The sequence below is a fragment of the Primulina huaijiensis genome, chromosome 15 (assembly GCF_012295235.1).
Source record: "Primulina huaijiensis isolate GDHJ02 chromosome 15, ASM1229523v2, whole genome shotgun sequence".
Lineage (NCBI taxonomy): Eukaryota > Viridiplantae > Streptophyta > Magnoliopsida > Lamiales > Gesneriaceae > Primulina > Primulina huaijiensis.
The window spans coordinates 23865818-23882208 of NC_133320.1; the positions used below are offsets into that span (position 1 = coordinate 23865818).

The 16391-nt window shown below is 35.6% G+C and overlaps 2 protein-coding genes across 5 annotated transcripts; both read left to right on the forward strand.

Moving 5' to 3' along the window:
* The first annotated feature begins 1943 nt into the window (after nucleotides 1-1943).
* On the forward strand, nucleotides 1944-9008 carry LOC140960004 (ethylene-insensitive protein 2.1-like). 4 transcript variants are annotated; one of them, XM_073418104.1, is made up of 9 exons: nucleotides 1944-2176; nucleotides 2999-3324; nucleotides 3374-3709; nucleotides 4058-4144; nucleotides 4233-4343; nucleotides 4548-4760; nucleotides 5151-5336; nucleotides 5436-8060; nucleotides 8465-9008. In XM_073418104.1, exons 3-9 carry the CDS (start codon nucleotides 3452-3454, stop codon nucleotides 8819-8821), a joined length of 3837 nt encoding a protein of 1278 aa, XP_073274205.1. In that variant the 5' UTR covers nucleotides 1944-2176; nucleotides 2999-3324; nucleotides 3374-3451; the 3' UTR covers nucleotides 8822-9008. The 4 variants fall into 4 exon arrangements, with proteins under 4 accessions (XP_073274205.1, XP_073274206.1, XP_073274207.1 ...); XM_073418105.1 differs by having other exon boundaries at nucleotides 3396-3709; XM_073418106.1 differs by lacking the exon at nucleotides 2999-3324 and having other exon boundaries at nucleotides 3396-3709.
* Nucleotides 9009-12994: 3986 nt separating this feature from the next.
* On the forward strand, nucleotides 12995-15908 carry LOC140959038 (phenylalanine ammonia-lyase). The gene is made up of 2 exons (XM_073416751.1): nucleotides 12995-13603; nucleotides 13984-15908. Exons 1-2 carry the CDS (start codon nucleotides 13203-13205, stop codon nucleotides 15731-15733), a joined length of 2151 nt encoding a protein of 716 aa, XP_073272852.1. The 5' UTR covers nucleotides 12995-13202; the 3' UTR covers nucleotides 15734-15908.
* Nucleotides 15909-16391: the final 483 nt, after the last annotated feature.

Genomic DNA, 16391 nt, shown 5'->3' on the forward strand with positions numbered 1-16391 from the left:
TTATACGTTTTAAATATTTGATTTACACTGTTATCACCAGCTATAAATTTTGATAAAACGACAAACGCTCACAGTCTTACGCGTATAATATAAATGTCGACATAATATTTTCAATATTTATGATCTAAAAATAATGAAAAACATAGAAACACCAATCTCAATTGGAACATATGAACGTTTTATTTTCTTTATAATGACACATTGCATATTATTGTCCCGTGATAATCTTTGATAACGATTACAAATTAACGGGAACCAAATATGTCCAGTATATATATTGCAAATTAACAGGAACCAAATATGTCCAGTATATATATATATCGTGTCAACCTTTGTGCATATCAATGAAATGATACTCGTATATTTGATATATTTTTTGATATGTTTCACCAGATCTAATAAGTGAATGTTACTATATTGATAAAAATATAACCACATGCATATCAATGAGATGATACTCATATATTTGATATATTTCTTTGATTTCTTTGATATATTTTATCACATCACATCTAATAAGTGAATATTACTATATTGATTAAAATGTAAGCTGATACGATTAGAGTGAAAACATTAATTCCGGATAATTTGAGAGTACGTCTTTGATAAAAGTCAAATCATTTCCCACGTCGACAATAATTTCTTAGTTAACTAATTTTAATATTTGTCTAATTCGACCATAATTTAATCGTAAGTTTATGAATTACCTTGCCACGTGGTATAATAGAATCAGCACATGTATTCTGGTCAACGCACGTCACCATGACCCACCTCGAATTGTTATGTATCCATAAACCTCGAATCACTACACAATATGTATTAGTCGGTCCCACTGTTCATACCATAAAAAAAAATAAAAATAAAAATGAAGTAATTTTTTAAAAAATTTAAATGAAAGCTATCGATTTTTTAAAACTGATATGATACAGGATAAAATATGACAAGAAGAAACCCTTGATCGATTAAAATTTGTTCGAAATCAACAATTTGATTCAATATTCTAGAAATGTATACTCCTACCATTGATAATATATTTGAATAAATACATTTATATATATAATTGTCTCAGTCCACGCGATGTATGTTTACACAGTTAAAATAATTATAATTTATTTTTAAATATTTTTTTATCATACAAAATTTTATGAGACCGTCTCAATAATTAATTTTGTTAGACGAATCACAGATCCGATCCGACTTTTGAAAAATTATTATTTTTTATGTAAAAAATATTGAGATTCATCATAAGCATGGACCGAATCGACATGTCTAACGGATAAAAAACCGTGCGACGATGTTACAAGAGACTAGAGATGACAACAAGACAGATTTGAGATGGTTTTGACCAAATTAGAGATCCGTCCTGTCTCACTTTAGACTCTGTCTCGAAAACCCAGTAGGTCCAATTCAGGTTATATCAACTAAAAATTCTAAAATGTAATAATTATACAATATTTTTTTTAAAAAATAATAAATCATGAAATTTACTTTCAACTTTATATAATTATTTTCCAACTTTATATTAATAGTTTTAATAACTAACAAAATTACCGCATGTTAAAATACTCATAACAAAATAAAAAATATAATCATATATTTTTCATTTTAAATACATCAATATTATTTTAATTTTTAAATATTATGCATTTACATTATTCAATAAATAAAAAATATATTATCTTAACCTGGCGTATTGATATCTTAATTTAATAATAAATTCAAATTATAAAAATAGACTCTCTATTTAGTAAGTTTACAAATTTCTAATATAATAATAAATTCAGATTTTAAAATAAAAAATATTAAATATCGGCGACGACCAAAAAAAATCCTAAAATAGTCTATTTAGGTAGCGATTTCCAAAACGGAAAGTAGGAAGTCGGACCAAAACCTTTAATTCATCGTCACCGTTTATTTCCCCACGGATTTTATCTTCAACCTCCCTCTCTCTCACACACACGCACAGATATATACAATCAATACGTACGCATAAAAATTTACCCCTCTGGGACTCTCACAGCTCACTCTCTCTCTCTCTCTATCTCTATGTTCGTGTTAATATCTGTTCGCTCATTGTCCATTCTCTTTAAATCAGTTCATTTTATCAGTAAACGCGCGAATTCAAGGAAGGCTCTGAAGTCTGATCCAACCCTGAATCGAAGAGAGACACGAAAAGGTGGAAAATGAATTTAATTGTTTTACGAAAAGAGCATGTTTAGCTTCGTGTATTTCGTAATTTTTGTGTTTGCTGTTATTTATTTATGGATATACAGATCGGAGGTTTTTTTTATTTACGGCTGGTTTGTATTTTCGGACGGATGAATGGTATCAGCTGTGTTTTCGGGATTTGGATTCTCAGTGTGTGTGTGTGTGTTTTTTTTTTCTTTGGTTGAGAAATTAGGGTTTTGAATCTTCTGTTTTTTTATGTCATTTGGTGGTATGGAAGTTGATGTTTTGTACGTCTGAATTGTTTGAAGCATGGTATATTTGTCATTATTTTTAGTTTTCAGTGTATGTGTCCGATTCCTATTTGTGTGTTTGTTTGTTCTTAAAACATTAGCTCGGACTTCGGATTTGCCATGGTTGGTCTTGGAGAAAGCAGTTTAACTTTTGATTTTAGTTTTGGACCTTTCTTCATACAGCAGACAAACGGGAATTTATTGGCGATTGGTGGATTTAATATTCTTTTACAATTTTAATGAAACCTTTTTCTGACAATGATTGGTCGAGTGCCGTTGTTTGTTGGCAGGGGTCGTTCTATTTTTTTGCTGGATGCTCTTGTGGTTTAATAACTATGCCTGGATTTTGAAGTTCAGGAATTTTATTGATTAATGCATTTCCTTAAACAGCATAATTTTGAGGGGCATGGATGTTATTTTAAATGTTATTCTTGGGTTGTTTGTGGTATCTGATATGTTGTGAGTCGCGACGCCAGAGTTCAGAGATTATTTGCTGTTTGGATATCATATTTATCATTGAAATTGTTTTCTTGAATTAGGAACGACCAGGCGCAGTTACTACTTAGGAGAAGTTCAAGTTGTCCTGTAGTTGTTGTCGTGATATAGCAATGAAGATTAATCAGATCAAATCGAGTCTGTTCTGGCGGGAATATAAAATCAATTATGCAATGTGATGATGGTGATTTGAAACGTGTATTTCCAGTGCATGGTTCGATCGTGTCAGCAGTTGTCATGCAACAAGGATACACTGGGAATGAATTCATAAACAAACTTCTAGACTGGTTCTCTCGACAAGGATGACTTATATTCCATTCTCCTTTTAGTTGCCTCGAAAGAGTTGCCGATTATTTTCCTACCAGGCTATGTTAGTGTCATTTTTCATATGCCAGGTGGCTTGTTATTGTTAAGCTTAGTGATGCTTGTCACATCTTGCAGCTGCTTGAAAATTTCTACTTTCAGAGGATGATTCAAATCTTCTAAAATTTTGACATATGAGAAAAATGGAAACCGAGAATTTGATCACTACTAGTCAGTCAACAATTCGTGAGCGGATGCTTGCTTCCGCTGGACCGTTACTTTGGATTACTATCAGCTATGTAGACCCTGGAAAGTGGGCTGCTGCTGTAGAGGGAGGTGCTCGATTCGGACTTGATTTGTCTTTGCTCTTGCTTCTTATTAATGCTGCTGCTATTTTGTATCAGTACCTATCTGCTTGTGTAGCAATTGCCACCGGAAAAGATCTTGCCCAGGTTGTTATTTTCCTTCAGCGCATTAGTTTTCTCGAGATGCAATAAATTCTGGTTCAGAATTACTGTACTTGAAGTTGTGCTTGGTGCAAATGTTAGATATCTTAGGTTCATTTGTTAAATCATTTATGTTGACCGATAGTCATCTTACCGAATCATTTTGGACTCTAAACATGTGAAATAGCTGATAGTCATCTTTCCTAACTGAATCATTAAGTCAAGACTAATTTTTGGCTACCTGTTCACTGAACCATGAGGAGGGTTGTTTCTCTTTTCTGTTGCTTCCATCAAATTCCTTATCTTTCAGTGGATTTTGAAAGATGTCAAACTCATAATCTTGATATTGCATAGGTTTGCGATGAGGAATATGATGATAAGACATGCATACTCTTAGGAGTTATGGCAGAGATTTCAATGATAGCTTTGGATCTCACTATGGTAATTTCATTCTTTCAGAAAGTGTTTGAAGTTAATTTTTAGTTAACTGGCAACACATTGTCATTTCATGAATAATCTTTTCTAATAGGTCCTGGGCACTGCTTATGGCCTCAACGCCGTCTTTGGAATCGACATATTTAATTGTGTTTTTTTGACTGGCTTTGATGCTATTTTGTTTCCGTTTCTCTCCAGCCTCTTTGTAAGTTATACTTTTCTCTCTCTCTTTTTTTTTGATAGGAAACTTGAATTATAATTAGTAAAAATAGATAGTTTTACAATAAGAGCGGATGAGTGAACCGCGTAGAATAATACACGAAACAGAAGTTATACTTCTCCATTATGTTGCATTTCTTATTTTTTTAAAATGGATGAAATGTAATTGTTTTTCATCTTCTGTTACTAGGAGAATCCCAAGGCAAAGTTCTTATCCACATGCTTGGCAAGCTTCATACTAGTATCTTGTATTTTTGGATTGCTCATAAGTCAACCAGAAAGTTCGTTTCCCATGGGTGGGATGCTTACAAAGCTGAATGGAGAAAATGCATATGTATTGATGAGTCTCCTTGGGGCAAATATTACGCCTTACAATTTTTACCTTCATTCTTCTGCTGTAAAGGTATCTCTCTCCCGCTCTCTCTGTACACATGCACACTGTGCGCGCGCGCCGTCTTCATTTATCATCAGTGCCTTCTGAAATTGCATAGTTATTGATTACTGATATTCTGGCATCTATGACTTTCAATTATGTACTGTCAAATAAGAGGCAACAAAATGTAGAGACCGTGGTGGTTAGCTGTTTCAGTTGTGCTGTTCTATGCGTGATATTAATTTGTCATTAGTTTGGTTCTGCATTTCAGATTTGTGAATGTACATCTATCTTTGGGTAATCTTCTACTGTTTACCTGTCATACTCTTTATGCACAGCTTCATTTCTCATTTTCTCTGATATATTTTATGTGATATTTGTCTTAAAAGAAATTAAACACTCCGCCCCATGTTTTTGCAGTTAACTCAAGGGAAACTTAGTCTTTCTAAAGGTACCTTGTGTCAGGACCATTTTTTTGCCATCATCTGTATCTTCAGTGGCATTTTCCTGCTGAACTATATGCTTATGAATTTGGCGGCTAATGTGTTATATAGTACTGGGCCAGTTTTGCTTACCTTACAGGATGCATTGTCTTTGCTGGATCAGGTTGGTGTTGGATGTGCAGAATATTCAATTGGTTAAGATTTAGGTGCAATTCCTTTTGTCCACCGACAGTTACTGATGATACACTAAATGATGATGCAGGTGTTTAGGAACTCAGTGACTTCAGTTGGTTTGATATTTATCATGCTTTGCTCTAGTCAGCTAATAGCATTAAGATGGTATCTTGGAAGACAAGTCATTATCCAAGATATGTTTAAAACTGATATTCCTGACTGGCTTCATCGGGCTACCATCCGAATAATTGCTATAATTCCAGCCCTCTACTGTGTGTGGAATACAGGAGCCGAAGGGATATTTCAACTCCTGATCTTTACGCAGGTTTTAGTTGGTCTTTTACTTCCATCTTCTGCTATCCCCCTATTCCGCATTGCTTCATCAAGATCAATAATGGGTGCATACAAAATTCCTATGCTGGTGGAATTCTTCACATTAATCTCATTTGTTGGTATACTGGGGATTCAGATTGTCTTTGTCGTAGAGATTATTTTCGGCAGTAGTGACTGGGTTAGTAGTTTGAAGTGGAACATTGGAAACAGTGTGCCTATTCCTTATCTTATTCTTCTGCTTGGTGCCTTATCATCCCTCTGCTTGATGCTTTGGCTGGGTACCACACCATTGAAATCTGCAAGCTCTGCAGTAGATGCCCAGGCATTGATATGGGACATAAGAACTGCTGCGCCTGAGCCATGCACAGATGGAGACCAAACTGAAAGTCGTGCATCCCAGCATCATTTAGACAGTGCCACAGAACAGCAGGAACCTGAATTGCCATTTGATAAATTCTTTGGAGACAATAAACTCGTCATGGTTTCAAGTGCTGATCTCAAATTGCCTGAAACACTTACGGATACTTCAACTGATCTTTATTTGAATACTGTTAAGGAGATAAAATCTGAAGTGGCAAGCCCTGGTTCAGGATTTTCTGAGGCATCTGCAACCATCCGAGAAATGTCTGTGCCTATATCTTTGCATAATGAGGTTCTTGATAGTAAACCACTGGTTGCTAGCTCATCTAGTGCTGAGCCAGAGTTTTTGGTGGAGAAGACATCACCAAATGAGGAATATTTGCCACAGGAGAAGGGTGATGAGGTTGGCCCTTGGGAGCCAGAAGAGTCAACTAAAGATGTTTCTGATGGTAGCCAGTCTTTGGTATCTGACGGTCCAGGATCTGTCAGAAGTTTTAGTGGGAAAAGCGATGAGATAGGGAGTGGGGCTGGAAGCCTTTCAAGATTAGCAGGACTTGGTCGTGCTGCCAGACGCCATTTAACTACTACTCTTGATGAATTTTGGGGACAACTTTTTGATTTTCATGGGCAAACAACCCAGGAAGCGAAGTCTAAGAAACTGGATGTTTTACTGGGGACTGATCCAAATTTAGATATAAAATCTTCACTTACCCCTGTGAAATTGGATAGCACGTGTAAGGATTCTACTGGATATATACCATCTGTTAGTGGAAGAGGATCTGATTCTCTGAGAACTTCTAATTTTTACAATTCTCCAAAACAGCAGATTGCCCAGAGTGGTATTGGATCACCTCTTGGGGTTCACGAGGGTTCGTCAATGTGGTCTCCCAGCCCGCAGGTTTTAGACGCGTACGTTCGAAATTCCAACCACAAGGCTCCTGACTCCGGTGAGAGGCGCTATCATAGTGTTCATGTTCCAGCAGCATCTGATGGATACAATCTGCAGCCAGCCACTGTGCATGGTTGTGATTTAGGTTGGTATCTAGGTCGAACGGTTATAGATAAAGGTTCTGATTATCAAGTTGACCAATTGGAATCATTAAAGCAAAAGTTCACTCTGCCAATCAAATCAAATTCAAAAGAGTTGTTTGCTCGGGCATTGGGGCAGAAGCCACAGAATGGGTTGCGCACTCTCACCCCTCCTGGTTTTCACAATGTTCCTGTTTCTCGAAACAATTCGTTGAATATTGAAAGGCCATTTCAGGAGCTTTCTGCACCTGAACACGTGGATTTGGCTAACAACCCAGCCGACTTGAAGAAATTTTACAGCTTACCGGACATATCAGGGCTATATGTCCCTCACCGAGATTCTTCTGTGACTAGTAATCATGATAATATCACTGGATATGGGCATTTCATCAGCCGCCTAGCACGTGAACAAACCTATCAGAGTCCTTCGTCTTGGGCTGGTGCTTCTTTAGGATTTAGTGAGCTCTCTCCTTCGAAGGTCTGCAGAGATGCGTTTTCTCTACAGTTCAGTTCTGGTTTGGGTGCTAATTCCCTGTGGTCTAAGCAGCCCTATGAACGATTTGGTGTGGCTGATAAACCCCTGTCAAGTACACAAGAAACTACGTCGATTGTGGAGTTTGAAGCGAAGCTTCTACAGTCTTTCAGAAGCTGCATCATGAAACTTCTGAAGTTGGAAGGATTTGACTGGCTGTTCAGACAAAATGATGGGACTGACGAGGACCTTATAGATCGGGTAGCTGCCAGGGAGAGAGTATTGTGTGAAGTTGAAGCAAGGGCCATAGACAGAAAGCTAGGTTCTGCTATGAAAAATGAAGATGCAGACCATACAAAATTAACGTCGGTTCCAAATTGTGGTGAGGGATGTGTATGGAGAGCTGATATTGTTGTAAGCTTTGGTGTTTGGTGCATTCACAGGATTCTTGAACTTTCCCTCATGGAAAGCCGGCCTGAGCTCTGGGGTAAATACACTTATGTTCTTAATCGTCTTCAGGTAGACTCAACCTTTACTTTTTGCGATGTTTGAACCATATATTCTTCTGAATTTCCCTCATAAATATCAATCATTATATAGGAATTAAACTACCATTTTACCTTTACATTATTGTTTTCTTCCATCTGTTTTTTGTACCAAGAATATTAAAATCGATTTCCCTGCCGCCTTCCGGCCAGGGGCAATAGGGTGGGTGTGTTCCACCCCGACGTAAAATGTTTTCAAATGTCAGGTCTTTTCAAAAATTATAAATTTTGGCGCACCACCCCAAAATACATCACGACCCGAATGATAAAATTAATGGATCAACCCTTTGCATAAAACTACTTCTTGGCTAGTGTTCTCACATGTTGCTCATTATCTGGTTCTTTATGATATTTTACATCACGCCCATGTATATACAGGGGATAATTGATCTGGCTTTTACAAAGCCTCGATCGCCACCAGTTCCTTGCTTCTGCCTCGAGATTCCACCTGGATATGAAAGAAAGTCCAGCCCTCCTATTTCAAATGGTAGCTTACCCCCACCTGCTAAAATGGCTCGGGGCAAATTCACAACTGCAGCTATGCTTTTAGACATGATCAAAGATGTTGAAATCGCCATATCTTGTCGTAAGGGACGAACAGGCACTGCAGCGGGTGATGTAGCTTTTCCTAAAGGAAAAGAGAATCTAGCATCGGTACTGAAAAGGTATAAACGGCGTTTGTCGAATAAACCAGTTGGATCCCAGGAAACGGTGCATGGATCCCGAAAGTTGTAGCACTAAATTATTAAATTGGTTTCTTGATTATGGACTCGACAAACTCTCTTGTGTATTAAATACTGACTGAGTCGTTCTTGTAGTTTCCATGTATTTTATTACGTATGCCTAGGATAAATTTGTACTAGATGCAACACATTAGCTAAAGGAAATGGATAGAAAAACAGTGGAAATATGGTGGTTGCAAATGGATTCTTGCTCTCGTAAAATTTTGCGAGGTCTAACGCCATTAGTGAACAGCTGGCGATTTATTTTGATGCATATTTTCAACCACAACTTAGTGCCACACTGGAGTATTAATCACGCAGTAGAAAGAAGGTCATGTTCGATAGATAAGAAGAATCGAACGTTCTTAAATTATGGACTGGATTACTTTTGGTAATTGTAAAATGTTGGAATTAATATTCATTTATTTTTTTTAAATAATATTCATGCTCAGTTAAAAGAATGATAAATTGCTCAAAAATCCCCAAAAGCAAACAAAAATTTGCTTTCTGACCTAGTGCAATGAAAAATGTTTTTGAACTACTTGGGTCACATGTCTTTTCATAGATAAAAATCGATACAAAACATTAAAAATATAGTGATATATGATATTTGAGTACTATTTATTTCAAATCTGATACTAATATATGATTTTTGAGTACGCAAGCATATATATCGAATATTGGTAGAAAAATGTGTTTGAACTCCCTAAACCACATATATTTTTTTGGATGAAAATCAGTACAAAACATTAAAATTATGATATTAATATATGATATGTGAGTACCAGTTGTTTCAAATCTATGTGATTTTTAAGTATCAAAACATGTATGACAAATATTGGTATTAATGACAAATTTGTCTTTTCGGACGAAAATTGGTACAACACTCTGAAAATATGGTACTAATATATGATATTTTAGTATCAATTATTTTATGTCTTGTACAAAATATAATATTTTGATTATATAATTTAAACAACTTTATTAATATCAACTTTTGTTACATATATCTGGGTACTAAAAAATTATATATTAGTATCATATCTAAAACAGTTGGTACTCAAATTATATATATTGGTAACATATTTTCAAGTTACTAAAAAATTATATATTAGTATCAGATCTGAAACAATTAATACTCAAAAATCATATATTAATACCATATTTTTTTATTTTTTGCATTGATATTTATCCGAAAAAAGACATGGTCTCAAGAAGTGCAAATACATTTTGTTGTAGATCCGAGGGTTCAAACACAAAGTTTTTCTAACAAAGACTGAATGTAAATTTAAGTTTAAATGTAAGAATTTAAAAGAAATTTACCCTAAAAAGAAGCGTCTTGTCTTCGTCGTCTTCCGGATGTCTTTGCACAACTATACTCACCATCGTCCCTTGGATTATCAGGAACACCAGTATGAGTAGTGTCATATCTCTTGATGCAAGAGTTATAAAAGTGCCCATTTGTTGGTTTTATGTAATGCAATATGTGAGAGCCCATTTATAAAAGATAATCGTGGTTTTATTATAATCATTGGATGAAGAATTAGGGTATCACCCATGGAGTAACATCGAGCAATACTAAATTTTTTTACAACGAAAATTAATTTAGAAAATTGAAAAAAATTTGCTGAGAACACACATCTAGTATGTATCAACAGTCGTTATAAAAATAAAATGAAATTTAAATTTACAACTCCACCTCAAATATTATTAAATGGTTCATGTTGTATTCAGTAGATGTCCGAGTTAACGTAGTATATGATCGTTTAACCAATGATCAAAAATTTGATTTTTCCTATCAACAATTTATCGGACAAGTTTGTCACGCATGATTTGTCCAATATTATTTGTCATGTTACTCGATGAACGTGATTTACAAATAATTGTATTAACGCGTTAGATTTTATTCAGTGTGTGTGGGAGCAGCGGCTTTATTTTTGAGTTGATGAACCACTCAGAAGCGTTATCCACCAAACCAACTTTACATCCAACGGTCTAGATTTCCCCGCATCACCGTAACGTTGATGTAATAAATGTCTCCCTTGTGTGGCGTTCGTCATCACATGACTCATCATGTGGAAATCATTCTTAATCATGCACTTTTGTATGTGATGCATTTATACCATACAATATAAATAGTATTTATATTAATAATTATATTTTCTCATTAAATTTCTAATTATTGGCATTAATATGTGTATTTATTTAGTATCAAATTTCTCAATGACTTTAATTTTTTTTTTTCAAAACCTTTTGCTGCAATATAATTATTAAACTTTATAAATGTATATTGAAATATTATTTGATCCACTTATCTTGGACTCCATCCATCATNATATATATATATATATATATATATATCGTGAGAGATTATATGATTGAAAATGTGATGATTACACTATCTTCATCTCTCCATTGTAATGAATGTACCAGGATATAAAGATCGATCATAAAAAAGTTTTTAGAATTTTTTTGTTTTTAGTTTAGCCATCACTTGGAAGTGATATTATAATGGACGTGGGAAAACTTTTCAGAGCACTACAGAATAAATTGTGGACAAAGTAAACCAAATGTTCGATTTCCAATTCATTTTCCCATAATTTCGTAGTGCCAAATGACTTGACAATTTGACCCAACAATTTTTTTTCCTTATGCAATAATCGTTAATCATGTAAAAATATTATTTTTTATGTCGAAAATATTACTTTTAATTGTTAATATAAACAAAATTGACATATATCACGAAAAAAAATATGTCTATCTACACGTTTTGAAAATGGTTAAACACATACCAAACTTTTGGACAACGAAAGGAAAAATATATGGAAAGTTTGGTGGCCTTCTCGTTGGTTGTGGAATAGTAAATATCATATCGGCCGCTAAAAAGGAAATGCATACTACACCAATGCATTTAATTGAAATGGATAGATCAAATTAAAATATAGTCTTCATTAAAAAAAAAAACATCAACATCTTAATAACTTGTTATATTTTATAGTTTTGAATGTGTTAATTTAATGTCTCTCTTATAATGTGATTACAAAATTTATTTATAAAGAAAGAAATTTTTATTTATATATATATAAATAATATTATTATTATAATAAAAATTATCGATATATGTAATTTTTAAAAAGCATAGTATCGAAGCTCGCATGGTACATTGGTACACCATACATTTGCCCAAAAAATTTCTTACTTTGAGAAGATGACAGTGAATAGACAAAATGAATGATCGAACCTATTTCAATAAATGCTAAATTTTAATCAAAATAATAAATTAATGGGTTTTCTCTACGAGAAATTGACCATCAGTTTTCACTCGTCGTTTTTTTTTGTGTTCAGTCTCTGGGTACTTTTTAGTACCACATTTCCACATGAAGTGTACCACAATTTGTATGACATAGTACCACAATTTTGTGGGTAGGGAGTAAACCCAAAGAAATGTTTTGATTGAGAATTTTTCACCAACTTCTCCTTTTATCTATTGGTTAAATATTATCATTCGTATCCGATAATAAAAAAGAAAGTATAGAGAATATTATCTAAACTTTCTATTAATGTGTGTCCATTCAAACATGAGTGCCATCGATCGGTTACATACCCATTGTCGATCGGATTATCGATGGTTTGATTTTTTTTTAAATCTAAAGTAGTCAAAATAAATTCAGTAAAAACGTTAAGTCTTGAGTTCATATATGTTCTAATTTTACGAAAATGGTGACTAACATTACACCAATTATTGTTAGAGAAAGTTTAAAATATGATATTTTTTGTAAAACAAGTTTTTTAAAAAGTTAAAAATCAAGAAAAACATTTGATCGGGTTAAACAATTAACAATCTAACCCCCAATTATTATTATAATTTAGATGTGAAATATCAAGAATAACCCTCACCAATCCCAAAAGCACCAGCTACCACATCGCAAAATCCTTTTATATAAAATAAACAATATCATGTTTCCATGCAAGAGCCACGTCGACGAACCCACACCGTCGAAATCATTCAATCAACGGCGAAGATGAAACCTCAACCAACTCCCTCGCAAAATTGACCTGTTCGCCTGCAACTCCATCCAACACAACTCTATCTTCCTTGTGCCACAAAACCCACCTACCAAAATCAAATAGCGTCTGCCTGCCTACATATTTAATTCAGACCAAACCAAACCAAACCAACCCCCATTCGTAGCTCTCTATTTATACCCACATATATTACTTGTATTTAAGGACCTCTCCTTTAGAATCACTTGCACATTACATACAGTACTTGTTACACATTCTTGTTTATAACTAGGGAAGAACAAAAAAGGAACGAAGTGATCTTGTATTGGTGTTCGTGTGTGAGAAGTTGTTGGTTGTGACCGTTTGGAGCTTGCATTTTCTGACTTTTCATGGCAGCCGTGATGGAGAACGGGCACCAGTACTCAAACGGTAAGTTGTCATCGGATCTTTGCTTGAAGAAGGACCCTTTGAACTGGGGGGTGGCGGCGGAGGAGATGAAGGGGAGCCATCTGAACGAGGTGAAGAGGATGGTGGATGAGTTCAGGAAGCCGTTGGTGAAGTTAGGAGGGGAGACGCTGACAATATCGCAGGTTGCCGCGATCGCGGCCAGGGATAATGAGGTGGCGGTGGAGCTGGCGGAGACGGCGAGGGCTGGAGTGAAGGCGAGCAGTGATTGGGTAATGGAGAGCATGAACAAAGGGACTGATAGCTATGGCGTCACCACTGGTTTCGGTGCCACGTCGCATCGGAGAACTAAGCAGGGCGGAGCTCTTCAGACGGAGCTCATTAGGTACAATAAATTCTTCAAACTTCGATTTTTATTTATTATAAATTTTTGCTCTAATATTTTTCACAAGATACAGTTTGATGATTGTCATGTTTTCATTCAAGATTACTTTACAATGGTAAAAATTTAAATAATTAATTAAGTTATATTTTAATAATCAAAGGAATATGATTGAAAAAGTGTTTAATTATTATTATATTATAATAGTTAAGTGTCATAATGAAATGAACAGTGTGGATAAATGAATTTTGAAACTTAAAACAAAATTTAGAATTAAGTTATTTGTAAAATCGTACAAGTGGAACGAATTTCTCTGATCTTGTTGATATCATTCCGACTGTCAACTATATCCCCTAACAGCTGAAGAATCTGACTTGTTTCAGGTTCCTGAATGCGGGAATTTTCGGGAATGGGACGGAAACTTGTCACACTCTGTCGCGCACTGCAACGAGAGCAGCCATGCTAGTTAGAATCAACACCCTTCTCCAAGGGTACTCCGGCATCCGGTTCGAAATCTTGGAAGCCATCACCAAATTCCTCAACCAAAATATCACCCCATGTCTCCCTCTCCGTGGCACGATCACAGCCTCCGGCGACCTTGTCCCCTTATCCTACATTGCTGGGTTATTAACCGGTCGCCCCAACTCTAGGGCGGTCGGCCCTAAAGGCGAATCCCTTAATGCCGAGGAAGCGTTTAAACTCGCTGGTGTCAATGGAGGGTTTTTCGAGTTGCAGCCTAAAGAAGGGCTTGCACTTGTCAACGGCACAGCTGTTGGTTCTGGTTTGGCCTCGATCGTCCTTTTTGAGGCCAACGTTCTCGCTGTGTTGTCTGAGGTTATGTCTGCTGTTTTCGCTGAAGTTATGAATGGGAAACCCGAGTTTACGGATCATTTGACGCATAAGTTGAAGCACCATCCAGGGCAGATTGAGGCTGCTGCGATAATGGAACATATTCTTGATGGCAGTGCATATGTGAAGGCTGCCCAGAAACTACATGAAACAGATCCATTGCAGAAGCCGAAGCAAGATAGATACGCACTTCGAACATCGCCGCAATGGCTCGGCCCTCAGATTGAAGTCATCCGAACTGCCACAAAAATGATAGAAAGAGAAATAAACTCTGTGAATGATAACCCCTTGATCGACGTTTCAAGGAACAAGGCCTTACATGGTGGGAATTTCCAGGGAACACCTATTGGAACTTCTATGGATAATTCAAGGTTGGCTATTGCATCAATTGGAAAGCTTATGTTTGCTCAATTCTCTGAGCTTGTGAATGATTTCTACAACAATGGGTTGCCGTCAAATCTCTCTGGTGGTAGGAACCCGAGCTTGGACTATGGTTTCAAGGGAGCCGAAATCGCCATGGCTGCGTACTGTTCCGAGCTCCAATTCTTGGCGAATCCTGTCACAAATCACGTCCAAAGCGCCGAGCAACACAATCAAGATGTGAATTCTCTGGGGTTGATTTCTTCAAGAAAGACAGCTGAGGCTGTAGATATCTTGAAACTCATGTCATCCACCTATCTGATCGCCTTATGTCAAGCTATCGATTTGAGACACTTGGAGGAGAATCTGAGAGTTGCTGTCAAGAACACTGTCAGCCAAGTAGCTAAGAGAACTTTGACAATGGGTGCCAATGGGGAGCTTCATCCATCAAGATTCTGCGAGAAGGACTTGCTCCGGGTGGTGGACCGTGAATACGTATTTTCATACATCGACGACCCCTGCAGCGCGACCTACCCATTGATGCAAAAACTGAGACAAGTTCTTGTGGAGCATGCCTTGAAGAATGGGGAAACTGAGAAGACCGTGAGCACGTCTATCTTCCAAAAGATCGAATCATTTGAGGATGAACTAAAATCCGTCTTACCTAAAGAAGTCGAGAGTGCAAGAGTCGCTCTGGAAACTGGGAATCCCGGGATTTCTAACAAGATCAAGGAATGCAGATCATACCCATTGTATCAGTTCATCAGAGAGGAACTCGGTGCCAAATTCTTGACCGGCGAAAACGTTACCTCTCCGGGGGAGGAATGTGACAAAGTATTCACTGCATTGAGCAAAGGATCGATTGTTGATCCGTTGTTGAAATGCCTGGAGGGCTGGAATGGTGCACCTCTTCCTATCTGCTAGTCATGTAATCTCGTAGTCAGAAACAAGTTGGTGTTATTCTTAATTTTTTTTAAAGAAATAAAGCATGAGTTTGTAATGTTTGTTCTTTTTGCTTCAACGTGGTTTCTTTTTAAGCTTGTAAAAAGTTGCAGATATTGTAGGGTTTTTTTTTAATATATAAAAAATAAAATAAAAATGACACCGGATTCTGACCAATGCGCACCTTTAACTTTTTACATTTATAATGTCATTTTCATATATCACATTGTTAAATATTGTCTGTACATTCATCTTTATATATGTTTATTTATAGTATCTATAAAATATAAATTATTTTAAATATAATCAAAATATTTCATTTGAAAAATCAATGTTAAAAAATACCATACAAGTCAAACCAAACCAAAAATGTCTGTTTCTGATATTTAAAATATTTATGTTGAATATGTTAAATTTTTGAAGAAAACTAATTTTGGGAAAAATAATAATAAGTTGAATAAATACATTTTAGAAATAACTTTATGTGAAAATCTTTATAGAACTTTTTTTTTACTTATTATTTGAAACTAGCAGATTGGTGCAATATATTTTATCTTTTCATCGAAAAAAAGAAAAAATAATCGGTACTACAGCATATGATTATCTCTATAGAACTATTTTTTTTTACTTATTGTTTTTA

Coding starts and splice junctions, on each gene's coding strand:
- LOC140959038 (XM_073416751.1), top strand. CDS start 13,203: ATGGCAGCCGTGATGGAGAACGGGCACCAGTACTCAAACGGTAAGTTG. Junction 13,604..13,983: donor CTTCAGACGGAGCTCATTAG/GTACAATAAATT, acceptor GACTTGTTTCAG/GTTCCTGAATGCGGGAATTT.
- LOC140960004 (XM_073418104.1), top strand. CDS start 3,452: ATGAGAAAAATGGAAACCGAGAATTTGATCACTACTAGTCAGTCAACA. Junction 4,344..4,547: donor CGTTTCTCTCCAGCCTCTTT/GTAAGTTATACT, acceptor TTCTGTTACTAG/GAGAATCCCAAGGCAAAGTT. Junction 8,061..8,464: donor ATGTTCTTAATCGTCTTCAG/GTAGACTCAACC, acceptor ATGTATATACAG/GGGATAATTGATCTGGCTTT.